General features: G+C 37.1%; 1 protein-coding gene and 1 pseudogene across 1 annotated transcript; one reads left to right on the forward strand and one right to left on the reverse strand.

Annotated features, from left to right (window-relative positions):
• Positions 1-19,882, reverse strand: part of LOC128516130 (histone H2AX-like) — a 197,602-nt pseudogene that overhangs the window by 174,508 nt on the left and 3,212 nt on the right.
• On the forward strand, positions 15,297-15,713 carry LOC128516167 (histone H4). The gene has a single exon (XM_053490472.1). The coding sequence runs from the start codon at positions 15,308-15,310 to the stop codon at positions 15,617-15,619; it is 312 nt and encodes a 103-aa protein (XP_053346447.1). The 5' UTR covers positions 15,297-15,307; the 3' UTR covers positions 15,620-15,713.

The raw sequence follows: 19,882 nt of genomic DNA on the forward strand, positions 1-19,882 counted from the left end.
AAATCGATGGCACCTAATCCGCCTAGGTCTCTGTTCTTAAATAACAATGTTCGTTTAGTGACTTCTCTGGTCGTGTCCCAGACGAAGTTACAGCATATTTTGTTAAGTTTTTTTATCCATTTATCTGGTGGTGGAAAGATACATGTTAAAAACATTATTTTAGATAATATAAAGGTTTTAATAATATTAATTCGCACTTTGTAACTTAAGTTCCGCATTTTCCATTTATCTAATTCTTCCTTAATTACATTTTCTTTTTTAGCCCAATTATGTTCAACACATCCTTCATTGTCAATGTAAACTCCCAAAACTTTTAAATGTTGAGTCTCTGGAATTTGGACATTAAATTTCTTGGTAGGATTTCCGATCCATACACATTCAGTTTTATTCATATTTAATGACGCTCCCGAGACTTTTTCATACGATTTAAAATGCTCGAGTATTATTTCTAGGTCATGTTTTGATTTAATAAAAACTGTAATGTCGTCTGCATAAGCAGATATTACAATTCTGTTCTCCCCTAATTTTACTCCTTCAAGTCGCTCGTCACTTTGAATTTTATGAATTAATGGACTTATTGCCAGAACATAAAGGGCCGCACTCAGGGGACATCCTTGTTTAACACCTCTCCTTATTGTAAAAGACTCCGTCAGATGACCATTGACGTTGACTTGCATATTAGATTGTGCATACAAACATTGAACCATTTTTATAAAGTGTTCAGAGAAATTGTACATTCTTAAGACTTCCCATAAATATTTTCTAGATATAAGATCAAAAGCTTTTCTTTGATCCAAAGCCACCACGTAAAAACCGGCTTCGTGTTTCTCATACACAAGTTCTCTTAAGGTGTTTAAATTGTCCCACATGAGTCTACCTTTAATTGCACACGTTTGCTCTTTGGAAATAATTAAATCTAATATTTCAGTCATACGATTCATGATTATTTTTGCAAAAATTTTATAGTCTACATTCATTAGAGTTAAGTGTCTCCAATTATTAATGTCTTGTGTGTCTCCATTTTTATATAGTAAGGATAATATACCATCATAAAAGGAGTCATACATGAAACCTTTGTTAATGCCCTCATTGAAAACCTTAGTTAACAGTTTAGATATGTCTGAAGAAAATGTGTTATAGAATTCTAGAGGAAGACCGTCTTTCCCTGGTGATTTTTTAAAATTTAATTGCTGAATTGCTGTGTTGACTTCGCTCTCTTCGACTTCTTGATCTATATTTTTTGAAAACGTAGTTGTTTGACTTTGATCATTTAAGAAGGTTTTTAGCAGGTTATCATCAATTTCAATTTCTTTGTACATATTTAAACATAGTTGACGGATTGTTTTTCTAATTTCTTCGGGTTGATTTACCACCGTTCCATCTTCTGCCTTAATTAATCCTATAAACTTAGATTCTTTTCTTCTATTGTATAATGATATAATTTTGTTTGAATTTAAAAGTTCTTCTGTGTTTGTTCCTGCGTGCACCTGAATATTGAACAAGGTTTCATTATGATAAGATTCAATCTCTTTTTTAAGGTTATTTAAAGTGTTTTCTTCGATTTCATTTCGGTAGGCTTTTGTTTTTAACTCAATATATTCATTCATGATACCATTATATTTATCATTTTTTTCTTTGTTATACGTACGACTTTTATATTTTAAGAAGGCCTTTAATTGTTTTTTTAAAACTTCCCATAGTTCACAATTATTTATTGTGAGTACATCTAGAGATTGTATTCTATTTATTTCGTTTTTTGTATCTAGGATCAAAGAAAGGCTTTTTAACATTTGCACATTTAACTTCCAATAACTAACTCTTGGAACATTTTTAAAATAAAGTCCACACATAACAGTTAGATGGTCTGAGTCAATTAACAATTTAGTCTTATAATACTTTACTCCAAAATTGTTGCTAATGTAGATTCTGTCAATCCGGGTTTTGCAATTAACATCAAATCTTGTAAAGTCAGTCTTCATTGGAAATAAAATTCTAAAAATGTCCAGGCATTGGTGTTCATTCATCATGGTTCTTAAGAAGATTCCTTCTCTCCTAATTTTACACAATTTATCTGAAATCCTATCATTTTCGTCAGTAATAGTGTTAAAGTCACCACAGATTACTATCGGGAAACCGACACATAATAACATTTTAAGTTTTCTAAATAATTGGATTTTCCTAACCGTGTCTTGCGCTGTATACAGATTAATTATTCTAATTTTCTGACCACAATAAAAGACATCCATGAACATGAGTCTACCTGGAATTATCTCTCGGCTTTTAATAGTTTTAATCTTGTTGTTATAAAATAATATTGCTATACCGTCTGCCTTATTTTCCCCAATTGAGAAGAAGGAGGGTCCTCTGTCCCACAATTCTTTTGTCTCTCTAACATCTGAAAACGTTGTTAATCTAGTTTCTTGTAAACATAAGATATCAAATTGTTCTTGACAAAGAGTTTTTAATTTTTTAAATCGATTAGCCTTGGATTGGATTCCTCTTACATTGGAGGTAGCGATTATCAAGTCCAATGACATTTAAACGGGAGAAGAGGTCAGTGATCATTTACCTTTGTCTTTCTCATCTTGGATTTTTCGCTGTTTCCTTCATCTGGTGATGCAAGAATCCTCTTTTTAGTCTCCGTGTCGGTCTTTGTTGATTTGTGGTTCATTCCTAGATCTTGCCTCATGTCCGGTGTTGACGTTGCCATCTCCGTCTCTTTTCCATGTTTTGTTACAGCATTGTTGCCCTTGCGCTTGACCGCAGTCTCACGTGTTTTACTTGGGTTGATTTTGGTTGCCTTGTCATGTCTGCGTGTGTTCCTCTCCTGTGTCTCGCCTCCTGGCTGTGCATCCTGATGTCTTCCGGAAGCATCTGAGCGGTTGCTGTCGCTCTCCGATGAGTCAGAGTCGCTGTCGCTGTCATCACCACTGGTGGAGCTGCTTCCAGAAGAGGAGGCTTCCTCGTCGTCGTCGAGTTTTGTTTCTTCCCAGCTGTTTGCTACTTGATTTCCTTGCTTGGTTTTCTTTCCTGCTGTTGATTGAACCTGAGCGATTTGGACAGTGCTGGGTTCACCTGCCTGTTGTTGTCTTGATTTAAGTTTATTACTGTACGAGTTTGGGCACTGAAAGAAAGTGTGACCTTCTGTCTGACAAAGATTACACACTTCTCTATTGTTACAGTCCTTGCCCTTGTGCCCGAAATTGCCACATTTCCAGCACCTCGTCTCTCCGCAGTCTTTAGCTTGGTGGTCATGTGCATTGCATATAAAACAGCTTTGAGTCTGTCCAGGATAAGAAATTTTTCCATTATAAGGGCCCATTGAAATAGAACTGGGAATTTTCATCAGAGTACCATCAGGATTTTTTTTTAGTTTAATTTTATATTTCCTAACTCCGTACCAAAAACCAAATTCATCAACAGGCTTGTAGACAGGTTGTAAGATTTGACAAAACCGCAAGAGATATTGTTCAATATCAGCATCGGCTATTCTACCAGTCCAGAATTTTACAATGACATACTTGGTGTCAACTGGGGATGAAGAATTAATCTCCCAGTTTTCCCAGAAGCTATTGCCATTTGTATTGAAAATTGATGTAAATTTTTGCAAAGCTTGCTCACTGTTGAAACAAATCTCATAGTCTTTTTTATTAGTCATAGCAATGAAAGAGTGAACATCTAAGGCTGTAATCCATTGACTTTGCAGTAAGTTAGATCCTATTTCTTTCCTGCTTGGGGTTTCCCCTGAGCCTGTGTATTTCAAACGGGCCCAATGTCTCACAACCGTCGGTGGGAGACCCGCGTGGGCCGTCATTTTTTTTTCAAATTGTTCGCAAAATTAATATGCGTATAATTTCTTTTCTCTTTATTAAAACCACTGTTTCCCTTAAATTAAAACCATTAATTCCCGCCTTTACCTCTTCCTGACATCGTACTACCTTCACAAAGCTAAACGGCAGACTAGCACTTAGAGTGAGTTGGCACTGAGACACTGAGATAGCATAGTAGTATAAATATAAGGGTGTATATTTGTATACACATAAATATAAATAAGAGCAGTCATATATTATGACAGAGGTATATTATGCAGGGATTTAGACATAAACTATACATAGTGTATTGCACATTTTCAGAGACCGTATTGCACACATTGTACATTCGACTTATAGGGTTATATATGTATTGCACCATAGAGTTATATATTACACTAAAAATATAGAGATACAGTGGTGTGAAAAACTATTTGCCCCCTTCCTGATTTCTTATTCTTTTGCATCTTCGTCACACAAAATGTTTCTGATCATCAAACACATTTAACTATTAGTCAAAGATAACACAAGTTAACACAAAATGCAGTTTTTAAATGATGGTTTTTATTATTTAGGGAGAAAAAAAATCCAAACCTACATGGCCCTGTGTGAAAAAGTAATTGCCCCCTGAACCTAATAACTGGTTGCGCCACCCTTAGCAGCAATAACTGCAAAGAAGCGTTTGCGATAACTTGCAACGAGTCTTTTACAGCGCTCTGGAGGAATTTTGGCCCACTCATCTTTGCAGAATTGTTGTAATTCAGCTTCACTTGAGGGTTTTCTAGCATGAACCGCCTTTTTAAGGTCATGCCACAACATCTCAATAGGATTCAGGTCAGGACTTTGACTAGGCCACTCCAAAGTCTTCATTTTGTTTTTCTTCAGCCATTCAGAGGTGGATTTGCTGGTGTGTTTTGGGTCATTGTCCTGCTGCAGCACCCAAGATCGCTTCAGCTTGAGTTGACGAACAGATGGCCGGACATTCTCCTTCAGGATTTTTTGGTAGACAGTAGAATTCATGGTTCCATCTATCACAGCAAGCCTTCCAGGTCCTGAAGCAGCGAAACAACCCCAGACCATCACACTACCACCACCATACAGTATTTTACTGTTGGTATGATGTTCTTTTTCTGAAATGCTGTGTTACTTTTACGCCAGATGGAACGGGAAACGCACCTTCCAAAAAGTTCAACTTTTGTCTCGTCGGTCCACAAGGTATTTTCCCAAAAGTCTTGGCAAGCATTGAGATGTTTTTTACCAAAATTGAGACAAGCTTTAATGTTTTTTTTGCTTAAAAGTGGTTTGCGCCTTGGAAATCTGCCATGCAGGCCGTTTTTGCCCAGTCTCTTTCTTATGGTGGAGTCGTGAACACTGACCTTAATTGAGGCAAGTGAGGCCTGCAGTTCTTTAGATGTTGTCCTGGGGTCTTTTGTGGCCTCTCGGATGAGTTGTCTCTGCGCTCTTGGGGTAATTTTGGTCGGCCGGCCACTCCTGGGAAGGTTCACCACTGTTCCATGTTTTTGCCATTTGTGGATAATGGCTCTCACTGTGGTTCGCTGAAGTCCCAAAGCTTTAGAAATGGCTTTATAACCTTTACCAGGCTGATAGATCTCAATTACTTTTGTTCTCATTTGTTCCTGAATTTCTTTGGATCTTGGCATGATGTCTCGCTTTTGAGGTGCTTTTGGTCTACTTCTCTGTGCCAGGTAGCTCCTATTTAAGTGATTTCTTGATTGAAACAGGTGTGGCAGTAATCAGGCCTGGGGGTGACTACAGAAATTGAACTCAGGTGTGATAAACCACAGTTAAGTTATTTTTTAACAAGGGGGGCAATCACTTTTTCACACAGGGCCATGTAGATTTGGAGTTTTTTTTTTCTCCCTTAATAACGTAAACATTCATTTAAAAACTGCATTTTGTGTTCAAGTATGTTATCTTTGACTAATAGTTAACGGTTTTTGATGAGCAGAAACATTTAAGTATGACAAACATGCAAACGAATAAGAAATCAGGAAGCGGGCAAATAGTTTTTCACACCACTGTTTGTTGTAATAAAATACTATCCAAAAGTAGCAGTTTGTAACTGTGTTTAATGGGAGAGGACCTACAGAGCACGGCTAGAGTTCAGCAGTCTAATTGCTTTAGGGTAAAAGCGGTTTTTGAGCCTGGTGGTCTTGCACTGAAGGCTCCTCAGTCTTCTGCCTGAGGGAAGAGGTTGAAATAGAGAATGTGCAGGGTGAGTGGTGTCCTTAATAATGCTGAGGCTTTCCTTTCAGCTACGGTGCTATTGCCATGCCACACAGTGATGTAGGAGCTGATGATGCTTTCTACCACTCCTCGATAGAAACTCTTCAGAACCAGGCTCCCAAGCCCAGCTCGTTTTAGCTTCCTGAGGAAGTAGAGGCGTTGGTGGGCCTTTTTAATCAGGCCCGAGGTGTTGACGCTCCAGTTTAAGTCCTTAGCTATATGGACGCCTAGGTACTTAAAGCTGGAGACCACTTCCACAGCTGCTCCATCAATCGTGTAGGGGGAGAGGAGTTCGCTTGTCCTTTCTGAAGTCCACCACCATCTCTTTGGTCTTTTTTACATTGATGCAGTGTCACTGTGTGGATCACTGATGAGATGGCGTCATCTGCAGAGCGATTTGTCTTGTACGCATACTGATGGGGGTCCACAGTGGCATCGATGGAGGCTTTGATATGAGTCATGACCAGCCTCTCAGAACACCTCATGACTATTGGGGATAGAGCTATGGGTCGGTAGTCATTCAGACAAGTCACTGTTGAACACTTTGGGACTGGAACAATGGTGGCAGTCTTCAGGGAGGAGGATGGTCATGTTCCTGGAAGCGGGCATAGAATGAGTTTAGTGTATCTGGCAGGGAAGTGTCCCGAGGGCATTGTGCATCTTTGGTGTTGTACACTTAATGCCCTTCCACATACTCCGCGGATCGTTGGAAGTAAGGTGAGCGCATCATCCGCATCGAGCTCCCTGACCTGCACTCAATCTACAGCAAGCGGTGCTTGACCAAGGCCAGGAAAATCGTGAAGGACCTCAGTCACCCCAATAACGGACTGTTTACTCTGTTGCGGTCTGGGAAGCGATTCCGCTCCTTGAAGGCCAACACAGAGAGACTGAGGAGGAGCTTCTTCCCGCAGGCGATAAGGTCTCTCAACCACAACCACACCACTATGCAGAACTAACAATCTTTTCATCTTTTTCATAATTGATCAAATCCATCAATCTTCTTACATCCATGAACACTATGGACAATTACATGCTCACCTTCCTTCATATATACACTACATATATATACATACTACATATATATACATACTACATATATACACTACCTTCCTTCATATATACACTACATGTCGTACGCTTACATCCTGGACCATTGCACAAAGACACTTTAATAACTTTGCACACCTACCTTCACAACTACACTACATTTTACAGTTTTACGTTTACATCCTGGACCAGTGCACAAAGACACTTTAATAACCTCTGCACAAAGTCACTTTATTCTATGCATATTTGCACACACAGCACAGTATATTTCAATTTGTACAGTAGATTTCTATTTTTGCACATCATATTTCTATTTTTATTTTTAGTTCTATTTTTTTTTTTTCCCTAGCAGATTTCTATTTTTATTTTTAGTTCTATTTTTCCTAGTTTAATTTAATTTTTATTTAATTTCTATCGTATTTCTTTTATTCATATTTATTTCTTATTTGTAAACTTAATTCTCTTCTAGGGTCAATGGCAGCCGTAAAATGCATTTCACTACATTTCGTACTGTGTATGTTTGTGTATGTGACAAATAAAATTTGAATTTGAATTTGAATTTGACCCTGGATTTTTTGGACGTATGTGGCTTTAGCCCTCACAACGCCTGCTGTCAGTTGTTCCCTCGCCAACTTTAGCGCTGATGCATCACCTGCTCTAAATGCAGCATCCGTAGCTTTCAGCAGAGCGTTTACTTCAGCATTCAGCCTAGGCTTCTGATTAAAAATGGTTTCATCATCGTTAGGCAGAGAACAGCGCAATTTCTCATCTCAGAGTGAGCATTAATCCTCAAACGTAGCAGGTCCATTTTGTTATCCAGAGAGCGGACGTTGGCCAAGAAGAGAGTTGGAATCAGAGGTCGGCTAGCCTTTAACTGTACAGACGCTCCCGCCCGCTTTCCTCTCTTCTGTCTGCGAGCACATCGTTTCCTATTGCCCTCTGTCCCCTGCGTTTTGCTACGCCACTCCGATGTTCTCAAGAGCCGCTGTCTGCCGATTTTAGTCTTGGTGGAATAAAAATAATCGAACTGTCTCTGATGTACAACAGTTCAGTTATGCTATACTTCCCTCGCATTTTCAGCAATGAAAAAGCGATATCTGTTGTATCTGGTGTGCTATCTAGAGGCTTTGTTCCAGGAACTCGAGAAGCCGTTGCATTAGCGTGCGCCGCCATCACAAATTAGGAAATAAATATGAAAAAGAAAAAAGAAGGTAAATTTAACTAAGAATAAAATTAAATATAAAATTAAAATAAAATAACCTTACTGTACAGTACAAAATATTCAATATAAGAAACATATATGAAAAATAAAGAAAATAAGAAACAGCTGTACTATACAGAGATATAGAATTTATGGACTTTTTGTGTGGGAATAAAGTTGAATATAAATTGAATATAAATAGAATTGAAATAAGAGAGGCCCTAGTCTACCAAGGCTCTAAAGATTCTAGAGTAACAGCAGCAGGTATTGAAGTGCGAACAGGAAGGAAGTGGAGAGCACAAGAGGGACTGGAGTTGGCAGAGTCTCGGCTGAGACACAAGGCACTTGTGGTCACAGTGGCAAAGGGGCGAGCAGGACTGGGAGCAATCCAAGTACAACAAGGCTCAGGGCAAGGCGAGACGAGACTTGGTCCTGGCCCAAGATCACCTGGAACGGCATCTGGAAGGCAGAGATACAGCAGAGTGTATAGCAGAGACCATTTTACATGCAGTGGCCAACAACAAATATGTTGGGAGCCAGAGAAGTATTGCCTTCGTAAGGGCTGGTGAGCAGGCGCAAGCAAAGCAAAAATCAACCAGCCTCCTTTCATCTTCAGCAGACTGGGAGCTGCGGGTTGACCTGGGCAAGTAGCTCAAGTTCCCGGAATTTGTAACATCAAATTCTAACCCTCCCGAACCAGGTCGTGATGTTTCTCGTCAGGATGCTCTCTATGGTGCAGGAGTAAAAGTTCCTGAGGACCTTGGAGGGCAGTCTGAAGTCCTCAAGCGTCTGAGGTGGTAGAGACGCTGTCTGGCTTTTTTTCACCACGGTGTTGATGTGACAGGACCATGAGAGGTCCTGTGTGATGTAAACAACTATGGTATCAATTGCTGAGCTGTAGTTGATGAAGAGCATTTTAACATAATTCCCCCTTTTAGTGTCCTCCTCCTGATGTCAGAGAATCGTTGTTTAATTTGTTGTAATAAAAAGTATGTATCACTTAATATAACATAAACACTAGAAAAAAAAAAAACACGAAGATTTGATGGACAATGAAATAAATAAACTCCTACTATATAAATTTTTGCTCATCAGAGACATTTAATTTATTCATCTCATTATTATCTGGATACATTTTTCTCACACATACACAATTTATTATTATTATTATTACTATTATTATTATTATTATTTATTTATTTATTATTATTATTATTATTATTATTATTTTATTTTTTAATGGATTTCTTTCATTTTTGTGAAGCTGCTTTGAGACAATGACCATTTTTAAAAGCACAATATAAAAAAATGTAATTGAATATTTAACTCCCCTATTAGTTTTTGACTCTCACGCAACGTGACTGGGATGACTAGGATTGTTTGGCCCATTTATAAATCCACGATAATGCATATTATTTATAACCTTCTATTAGATTTTTTTTTTTCCTAAGGCACAAAATACCTTTTGTTTTCCCGGTCACAAATGACTAGCTGGATACATTGAAAATAAAAGCTTTAATGTACATGGGGGAAAATTGTAATGCTTAAACCATACACAGTTAAAAGTTTCTCATGTAGCTCTGAAAAGACAAAGAGCCGTAGTGTCATCTCAGTGTTTCTAATTTTTTTTCTCTCATGGCCATGTTATTCACAAATATATACTCCACATCTGTGGCTGGCTTGTTTTTTTTTTTTTGCTTCTTTATTCTCTTTAACTGTTATACACAAAGTATTCTCCACATTGTAACTTGTTCATTGTACAGACATTTAAATAAAATAATGAGTTAGATTTGAGCTATGGAATTAATTAGTTTAATTATTCTACAATGTAATAAAAACAATTGTTAAATAAAAAAAAAAAAGAATTGTTAAACACTGCCATTTATTTGTACAATATGACTGATAATGCCTTATACATTATAGATAGTGGTCACATGAAGACATTAAGTTTGACTACTTTGTAAAAACTAATGATTACTAAAATCACCCAAACAACCCTGATGAAAAGTTTATATATCCTTGTATATTATATTTACTATAATATTTGGCCACATTTTAAACAACACAGGTTGTAACCGTATATGTCATAAGAGAGACTCATCGGATACAATGTCTCAAGAATAATAATAATATTAATATTGCAAGATAGTTTGCATTTAATGCCCTAATATCAGCTCAATAGGTTACAAAATCACATCTGTCTGAATAAATCCAAACGGAGCATAAAATAAACCAATATAAAATATATATGAAAAATATATATGAATATATTGTGGCGTGGGCGGGGCGGCGGCTGACGACCAGCATGCCTTGCGGGGATGTCGGTGTGTTCACCATGATGGGGAAGGGTGTTTGGGTTAGTGGCCTCGGCCCTGTTTGTGTGTGTGGGCGTGTGTGATGTGTGAAATGTGCTCCGGTTCAGGCTGAAGCTGAATTTGATGTAGGTTCCTGAGTGAATGTGCTGCTCATGCCATACCTGCTGTGTGCCTAGTAAAGTACTCCCAGCCATTGCATTGGGCAGCAAATAAGCTCACTTGTCTCTCCACCATCCTTTTCGGCGATAAAAATGCTACAATATGAAAAAGAACCAAAATTATTACATTTGTAAAAAAAAAAAATCATAATAATAATATCATAAATAAACCATGGGTTGTGTGTAGAACAAAAACTACACACAACCCATGGTTTAAAAACAAACAATACAGCGCATGTAATGATGAGTTTAATTTTCAAGGTGCTCCGTCTCTTTCATTTCAGGGATTAAAACAGTAATAATGCCACCTTTGACCCTTAGCGCGCTCTGGAGAAGCTCAGTGGTACCCGCATAACCTCTCGCGGGCGAGCTTCGCTCTTAATGCGCGCTCCCTGCGCAATTATCACGTGGGCGGGGTAAAGAAAACGCAGCTCCGTGGGGGAACCAACTTTGACACAACACCGGAAACACAACATGTTTAGATGGAAACACAAGCAGTCAGTGAATGATAAACGACTAAGTTTATATCGGCAACGACAAGAAATCTTTAGAAAAGAGCTGAAATATATTTGAATTATCTGCTCATCCCGTGTTTATGTTTGAAATACTGATTAGCTTGTTTTAGCTCGACGCGGGCTTGGTCTTCTCCAGAGCTCATTTTATTTCAGTATAAATCAACGATGATACACATATTATAACCTAATGTTGTATTACACTTAGGGTAAAAAATACAATATATATATATATATATATATATATATATATATATATATATATATATATATATATGTGGCGTGGGCGGGGTTTTGGACTAGTAACCATCATGCTTTGCGGGAGGGGTTGTTAGGTGTTCACCCTGTCGAAGAAAGGTGTTTGGGTTAGTGGCTTCGGCCAGGGTGTGTGTGTGTGTGGGGGGGTTAGAAGTGTGTCCTGTTGATGTGTTTATTGACTGTGTGGTTTGTGCTGTTTCGTGCCCTGATGAATAAAATACTCCCAGCCATTTGCTTTGGGCAGCAAGGAAGCTCACTTGTCTCCCCAAGTCCCTTTGTAGCAGTGAAAAGCGCTACAATATATATATATATATATATAATAGGTAGGACAGGTAGGATTTATTTATTGAAAACAAAAGCCCAATTGTACACAAGTGAAACTTAACTATATTACAAATATAATGGTTAATCCATACAATGTATGAATACACTATACGGTACATTGTGAATTATAGGACCCATCCGCCCCCCTGCAGCCCATTTATCTGCTTTTTTACAAGAACTTTTAACTTTTTTATTATTATTACTCTACTGGATACTGAAGGAACCCTTCATAATAGGTTCTTGTGCTGAATACTACTGAAAAATAAGAAAAGGAGGAATGTTTATATAATAAAGACTGTCACTGATTACTACCAGGGAAGTGAACTGTGTATATGAATGAGGGAAACTCGAGACTTGCGATGAGCGTCAGCAAACTTTAGTAAGTAATGTACAACAATAAACCCAAATACTCCATAGTTACAGTTGAAACCAAAAGTATAAAAATAAATAAAACAAAACGCCCTCTAATTTTTACGCGGCAGTCGATCTAATCTAATAAACAAAACGAAAACAAAATCTGGGCGTAGGATGCCCACTAACTACACTGACTAACCAAACATAAATACAAATACTAGCTCCCACGGCTAACTAGTGTTTCTAAACAAATTCTCACTCTGCTTATGTAAACCCTCGGACAGACTAACTTCGGCTTGACACCGTGAATTGGAGATACTGTAAGTCCAACAACTCGTACTGGGCGAAGAAGTAGTAACCAACACGTAGCGCCGTCAAATAAAAACAACACGCAAAGAGAACAGAGCATAGGTACAAACTATCACCAGCTAACCGACACAACATTCGAAAACCAGAAGTATAATGAGTCGCCGTAACAATGTGAATGAAAGAAAGAAGAATATTGTGTGAATTTATTATTTATTTTTTTAAATGTCCTTATCAACTTCCCCCTCACTGGACCATGAAGATTGGAGGCAGGTTTTGGACTATAAATGCTGGCCGGTCCCTGTGAACGACCTGCTAAATAAACACTGTGAGTGGAAGAAGGTTTTTTTTATTTTTTTTATTATTTACTTTTTTGTTAAGTGTCCTTTAAAAATTCCAGACATTGTTATTTTTTCATTCATGTTTATGGTCAATTCAACCGAATTCCTCTTGTGCCATATCTCAGCTGAGCGGTGACGGTGTATTAGTAAGTGTTCAATCGTCTCATCATCAGAACAGTTTTCAACAGAACATAACTCCATTTGACAACACAGCGTACAGCTAGACGACCAGCACTGATAAGTCACATCACATCCCTCATGGTCTCACTGATATCCTTTAGATATTTGTGTTTGATAATTTCTCTGTTCTTTTTGTCTCGGATATATTTATAAATTACTTTTACTTAATGTATTTACCCAATTTATCTGTAAATGTTCATATTTTAAGATAAAATCAAATGTACATTTATAAAATGTGATTGTATATCTTACACTGTCTCTACTGCTCTTACTGGGAGTCTTCTTGCAGCCACCAGCCAGGATGTGTCTCAAATGTTTTCTGAAAGGGGTTTTATTTAAATGTTTTTTTGTTTTTTTTTTACATTTTTTAATGCACTCAACATTTTGGTCAGTTTCAAGGTTTTTAAAGGTTTTTGTTTGTCTTTGGACTTGGTCATTAATTAAAGAAACTGTTTCCTTATTTGTGTGATTTATCCAGTCATTGTTGAAGTCTGTGTATTTATAGGTCAAATCTGAAAACAGGCGGAAGTTTATAGTACCTTACTAACATCCGAAGCATTTTTTTTTTTTACCTTTTAATAATAAAATAAATATTATATATAAACAGCATTTTTTTTTTCTAAACCTGCCCTACGTTACAAGATCATAATTTACAAGCTCTCAGCAACCCTATTGTATTTGAGCACTTCAGGGTGATCAGCAGTCCAACACCTTAGTGCTCAGATACAATTGAGCATCAAGCCGGCAATAAATACCCTGTAAATAACTGGCACAGAAACGACGGATTTATACTGTACCCATCTCCCGATGTGCCGAGCGGCATGTAGAAGATTCTAGCCATGCAGTAACCCAATTACAATAAATGAAATGATCTCAGCTGTCTCACAGTTTACAAATGTGTAAAGCCGCTGACCTGATGTGTTACCTTGTCTAAAGAGGTTAGAATAAATTTATGTTTTAGATGGATATTGCCTGCCATCTTGTAGACGAGTTTAGTAAGTGACTGTTTCCTTAACTCTCTTGTCTAAGGCTCTAACATTTAGGTTAGTTATATCAGTAAAAAAAAAAAATAATCTAAGGTAATTCCACTACTACTACTACTAATAATAATAAATTAATTAAATGTCCCATGCAGCATGGTGGGGTAATGGTTAGCCTGTGGTTTCACAACACATTACATACGCATGGTCAAAAATGCTTCACCTTTACACTGTTACTTGATGTACCAATTATGCACTGATATGTTACAATGTTTCAACAGATATGCCATTATACATTGCGAATTATAAAGTACTACTGATACTTACGTTGGCCTTGATTTATATTTTTATCATGTCCCATGGATGCTTATTTGCAGTCCTGCGGTCAATTGTCTTTTGTTGTCTTAATTCTATTCAATTCTATTAAAATCTGTTTAAAAACAGTGTGAGCAGATATTTGTCACTGTTGTGCTGTCACTTTAAATCATGTTCTTAATATTTTGTTATTAGCTATGCAAATTATTAGCCAAAAAAAGGTTTCAACTTTTAATGTTTTTTAACTTTTTTTTTAGAAATATTTCTGTATTTCTAGTCAATCCAATTGAATTCATCTTGCACCTTATCTCAGCTGAGTGGTGACAGTGTATTAGTAAGTGTTCAATAGTCTCATCATCAGAACAGGTTTTGGACGTAACATTACAATTCCTTTTGACAACACAGCGTACAGCCAGACGACCAACAATGATGAGCCACAACACATCCCTCATGGTCTCACTAATATCCTTTGTTTTTTATGTGCTCTAGACTTTCATTTGTCATGAGATTTCTTTCAGTGACGCTGTACAGGTTAAGCAGTATAGAAAAAGACTGTCTGGATTATAACTTTCCCTGGACTGGGTTGAAAGTGTACACAAATGTTTGTGGTGATCGGCTGAACAGGAGCCTTAGCTGCAGTGCTGCTCTAGGTGCCCTAAAGTTATAGTGGACTTAGAAAAGGTTAGAAAAGGTACCTAAAGGCCACAGATATGCTCTAAATCCCTGCTTTGTTTTTGTGGTCCATGTCAGTGTTTAACCTTACACTAATTATGTATGATTTATTTTCTATAAAATATAATCGCTTATTTTATATATTTTTAATGGGGGGGGGAATGCTTCTCCTTGTACCATTAGTCCCGCCCCCTCGCCTGGTCTCAAGTAGGTCCTTTGGAGGCGAATAAATACATGATAGCTGGCCGTTGATTTCGTTCGACAACTTAACTTTGCAAAAGCAGCACGATGTCAGGAAGAGGCAAGGGCGGGAAAGGACTCGGGAAGGGAGGCGCTAAGCGTCACCGTAAGGTTCTCCGCGATAACATCCAGGGAATCACTAAGCCCGCTATTCGCCGTCTGGCGCGCCGTGGCGGAGTGAAACGTATTTCTGGCCTGATCTACGAGGAGACTCGCGGTGTACTTAAGGTGTTTCTGGAGAACGTCATCCGCGATGCCGTCACCTACACCGAGCATGCTAAGAGAAAGACCGTCACCGCCATGGATGTGGTGTACGCGCTGAAACGCCAGGGCCGCACCCTGTACGGCTTTGGCGGTTAAACACTCTAACGGCTAACGACGCGAATACAACGGCTCTTTTAAGAGCCACCCACATCTCCAGCAAAAGAGTTTATACCCCTGTATGTGTCTAAAAGTGAGGTATTTACTGTTTAGTAAACGCCGTTTAAAAGCTGCATTATATTTATATAAAACGTTTGGCTATAGCGGACGAGCGAATTCGATGTTTATCAGTTAGATATATAAAGTAAATCAGTTAACATTGTTAGTTGGAAAACGATCTGTTGGGAGTCTTCAGCTTGTAGGAATAATTAGGAAACCGTTTTTAAAATCCTTCGAATGCATTTAAAACACCAATTCATGTGGTACACACTCTACTTATAAATGTGGACTCTTTTAAACCATAACGTTCATTTACAAAGAGTGATTTCCTGCTGTGTAGGTTTATGTGTTTCAGAGTAATTTTCAAGGAACCACTTGTAAATCAAATACACATTTTAAGCTGAATTGTTCTAGTAGTTTCTAGCAGTACAGAGCTATTCAGAACTAGCATGTAGCAGCACTAGAATTGAGGTCTGTTACTTTTTCTTACAACAAATAAAATCATGAATCTCAGACGTTCAGAGGAATATCATTTAATACAACATGAACACTAAGGGGAAAAAACACTAAGATTTGGATGGAAAATGAAATAATTAAACTTTTATTATATAAATATTTAACTCTCAAGTTGACTCTCACTCATGTAAAGTGACTGGTATTGGTTGATTCCACTATAATACATATTATTTATAATGTTCTATTAGGCCTTGCTTGACTTCAGCTCTTGTAAACCTCAACAATTTTGAACTTGCATATGCTGTGTACGTCCTACAGACCTTATTTACTGGAGCTCATACCCACACTTTTTTGAAAGGAGATTTTATATATATGGCACAAAATAACTTGTGTTCCCAGGCACAAGTGACTGATAGTATTCGTTGAAAACAGAAGCTTAAATGTACATGGCGGAAACCTATAACAGTAAGTAATCGTGTTCATTATTGACGACTGTCAGCTATTTATACATACACACTAATATATATATATCAAATTCAAATTTTATTTGTCACATACACAGTCATACACAGTATGATATGCAGTGAAATGCTTAGACAACTGCTCGTGACCTAAAATAGAAGACTATGAATAGTAATAGGAAATAAATATGAAAATTAAATAAAACTAGGAAAGAATAAGATAAAATATAAAAAATATATATATAAAAAATAAATAACTCTACAACAAAAATACACAATTTAGAAAATATTTGAAGAATGTATGAAGAAATATAGAACAATAAGAGCAGCTGAACGGGTAGGTATATATTTATGTAATTTTTGTGTGGAATGGAGTTAGAATAAATGGTAATGAAAGAATGGAAATGTCCATAAAACACTGATTTCATATTAATTTCAATTTTTAAACCAATGTCACTTATTTTGTCCCACACTTCCTTAGAGCGATAACATTCAAGGAGAAAATGTTCAAGCGTTTCAACTTCTTCACATCCCGGCAAGGGACACGTGGTCGTCTTAATTGACATTGAATGTTCTCAGAGAGGTTTTTAAGGCATTCAACATTTTGGTCAATTTCAAGGTTTTTAAATGCTATTGTTTGTCCATGGATTTGGTCATTAATTAAAGTAAAAAAAAAAGATTATTAGAGTAATTTATCCAATCAATGTTTAAATCTCGATATTTATGTGTAAAATCTGAAAATATAAGTTTATAGTAGGGTACTGCAGTTCTGAGGGGGCCTTTTTTTTGGTTTTCAATTGGTGATGTTTCCAATCCATTTTGTGTTTCTGTTGATCTCGCTTGAGATTATTTTAATGGCAGAGATTTTGGTTTTGATGCCGAAATCGATGGCACCTAATCCGCCTAGATCTCTGTTCTTAAATAACAATGTTCGTTTAGTGACTGATGAAGTTGCAGCATATTTTGTTAAGTTTTTTTTATCCATTTATCTGGTGGTGGAAAGATACATGTTAAAAACATTATTTTAGATAATATGAAGGTTTTGATAATATTAATTCGCACTTTGTAACTTAAGTTCCGCATTTTCCATTTGTCTAATTCTTCCTTAATTACATTTTCTTTTTTAGCCCAATTATGTGCAACACATTCCTCGTTGTCAATGTAAACACCCAAACCTTTTAAGTGTTGAGTCTCTGGAATTTCGACTTTAAATTTCCTGGTAGAATTTCCGATCCATACACATTCAGTTTTATTCATATTTAGTGACACCCCTGAGGCTCTTTCAGACGATTTAAAATGCTCGAGTATTATTTCTAGGTCATGTTCTGATTTTGTAAAAACTGTAATGTCTCTGCATAAGCAGATATTACAATTCTGTTTTCCCCTAATTTTACTCCTTTAAGTCGCTTGTCATTTTGAATTTTATAAATGAATGGACTTATTGCCAGAACCCTAGGACTCAGGGGACATCCTTGTTTAACGCCTCTCCTTATTGTAAAAGACTCTGTCAGATGACCATTTTGACCAATCATATATTTGACCAGATGACCAATGATATATTTATAATTTTCTTTCTTTGTTATACACACGACTTTTATATTTTAGGAAGGCCTTTACTTGTTTTTTTTTTAAAAAAAAACCTCCCATAGTTCACAATTATTTATTGTGAGTACATCTAGAGATTTTATTCTATTTATTTCATTCTTTGTATCTAGGATCAAAGAAAAGCTTTTTAACATTTGCACATTTAGTTAGATGGTCTGAGTCAATTCACAATTTAGTCTTATAATATTTTAATCCAAAATTCTTGCTAATGTAGATTCTGTCAATCCGGGTTTTGCAGTTAACATCAAATTCTGTAAAGTCAGTCTTCATTGGAAATAAAATTCTAAACGTATCCAGGCATTGGTGTTCATTCATCATGGTTCTTAAGAAGGGCCCTTCTCTCCTAATTTTACCCAATTTATCTGAAATCCGATCATTTTCGTCAGTAATAGTGTTAAAGTCACCAAAGATTACTATTGGGAAACCGACACATAATAACATTTTAAGTTTTCTAAATAATTGGATTTTCCTAACCGTGTCTTGCGCTGTATACAGATTAATATTCTAATTTTCCGACCACAATAAAAGACATCTATGAACATGAGTCTACCTGGAATTATTTCTCGGCTTTTAATAGTTTTAATCTATAGTTTTAATATTGCTATACCGTCTGCTTTATTTTCCCCAATTGAGAAGAAGGGGGGTCCTCTGTCCCACAATTCTTTTGTCTCTCTAACATCTGAAAAGTTGTTAATCTAGTTTCTACTATACATAAGATATCAAATTGTTCTTGACAAAGAGTTTTTAATTTTGTAAATCGATTAGCCTTGGATTTTATTCCTCTTACATTGGAGGTAGCGATTATCAAGTCCAAAGACATTTAAATGGGAAAAAAGGTCAGTGATCATTTACCTTTGTCTTTCTTGTCTTGGATTTTTCGCTATTTTCTTGATCTGGTGATGCAAGAATCCTCTTTTTAGTCTCCGAGTCGGTTTTTGCTGATTTGTTGTTTATTCCTAGATCTTGCCTCATGTCGGGTGTTGACGTTTTCATTTTCCTTGATTTTGGTTGCCTCGTCAGGTCTGCGTGTGTTCTTCCTGTGTCTCTCCCCCTGGCTGTGCATCCACCTGTTTTTCGGAAGCATCTGAACGGTTGTTGTCGCTCTCTGATGAGTAAGAGTTGCTGTCGACCCCACTGGTGGAGCTGCTTCCAAAAAAGGAGACTTTTTTCGTCGTCGTGTCTTGCAGCTGTTTGCTACTTGATTTCCTTGCTTAATTTTCTTTCCTGCTGATTGAACCTGAGAGATTTGGACAGTGCTGGGTTCACTTGCCTGTTGTTGTCTTGATTTGAGTTTATTACTGTATGAGTTTGGGAACTGAAAGTGTGGCCTTCTGTCCGACAAAGATTACACACTTCTCTATTGGTACAGTCCTTGCCCTTGTGCCGGAATTGCCACATTTGCAGCACCTCGTCTCTCCGCAGTCTTTAGCTTGGTGGTCATGTGCATTGCATATGAAACAGCTTTAAGTCTGTCCGGGATAAGAGATTTTCCCATTATAAGGGCCCATTGCAATAGAACTGTGAATTTTCATCAGAGAACCATTAGTTTAATTTTATATTTCCTAACTCCGTACCAAAGACCAAATTAATCAACAGGCTGGTAAACAGGTTGTAAGATCTGACAGAAACGCAAGAGATAGTGTTCAATATCAGCTATTCTACCAGTCCAGAATTGACAGTT

Source organism: Clarias gariepinus, chromosome 28 (genome assembly GCF_024256425.1).
Source record: "Clarias gariepinus isolate MV-2021 ecotype Netherlands chromosome 28, CGAR_prim_01v2, whole genome shotgun sequence".
Taxonomy (NCBI): domain Eukaryota; kingdom Metazoa; phylum Chordata; class Actinopteri; order Siluriformes; family Clariidae; genus Clarias; species Clarias gariepinus.

Bases quoted from the DNA above. Each gene is read 5' to 3' on its own strand.
- LOC128516167 (XM_053490472.1), top strand. From the start codon at position 15,308: ATGTCAGGAAGAGGCAAGGGCGGGAAAGGACTCGGGAAGGGAGGCGCT.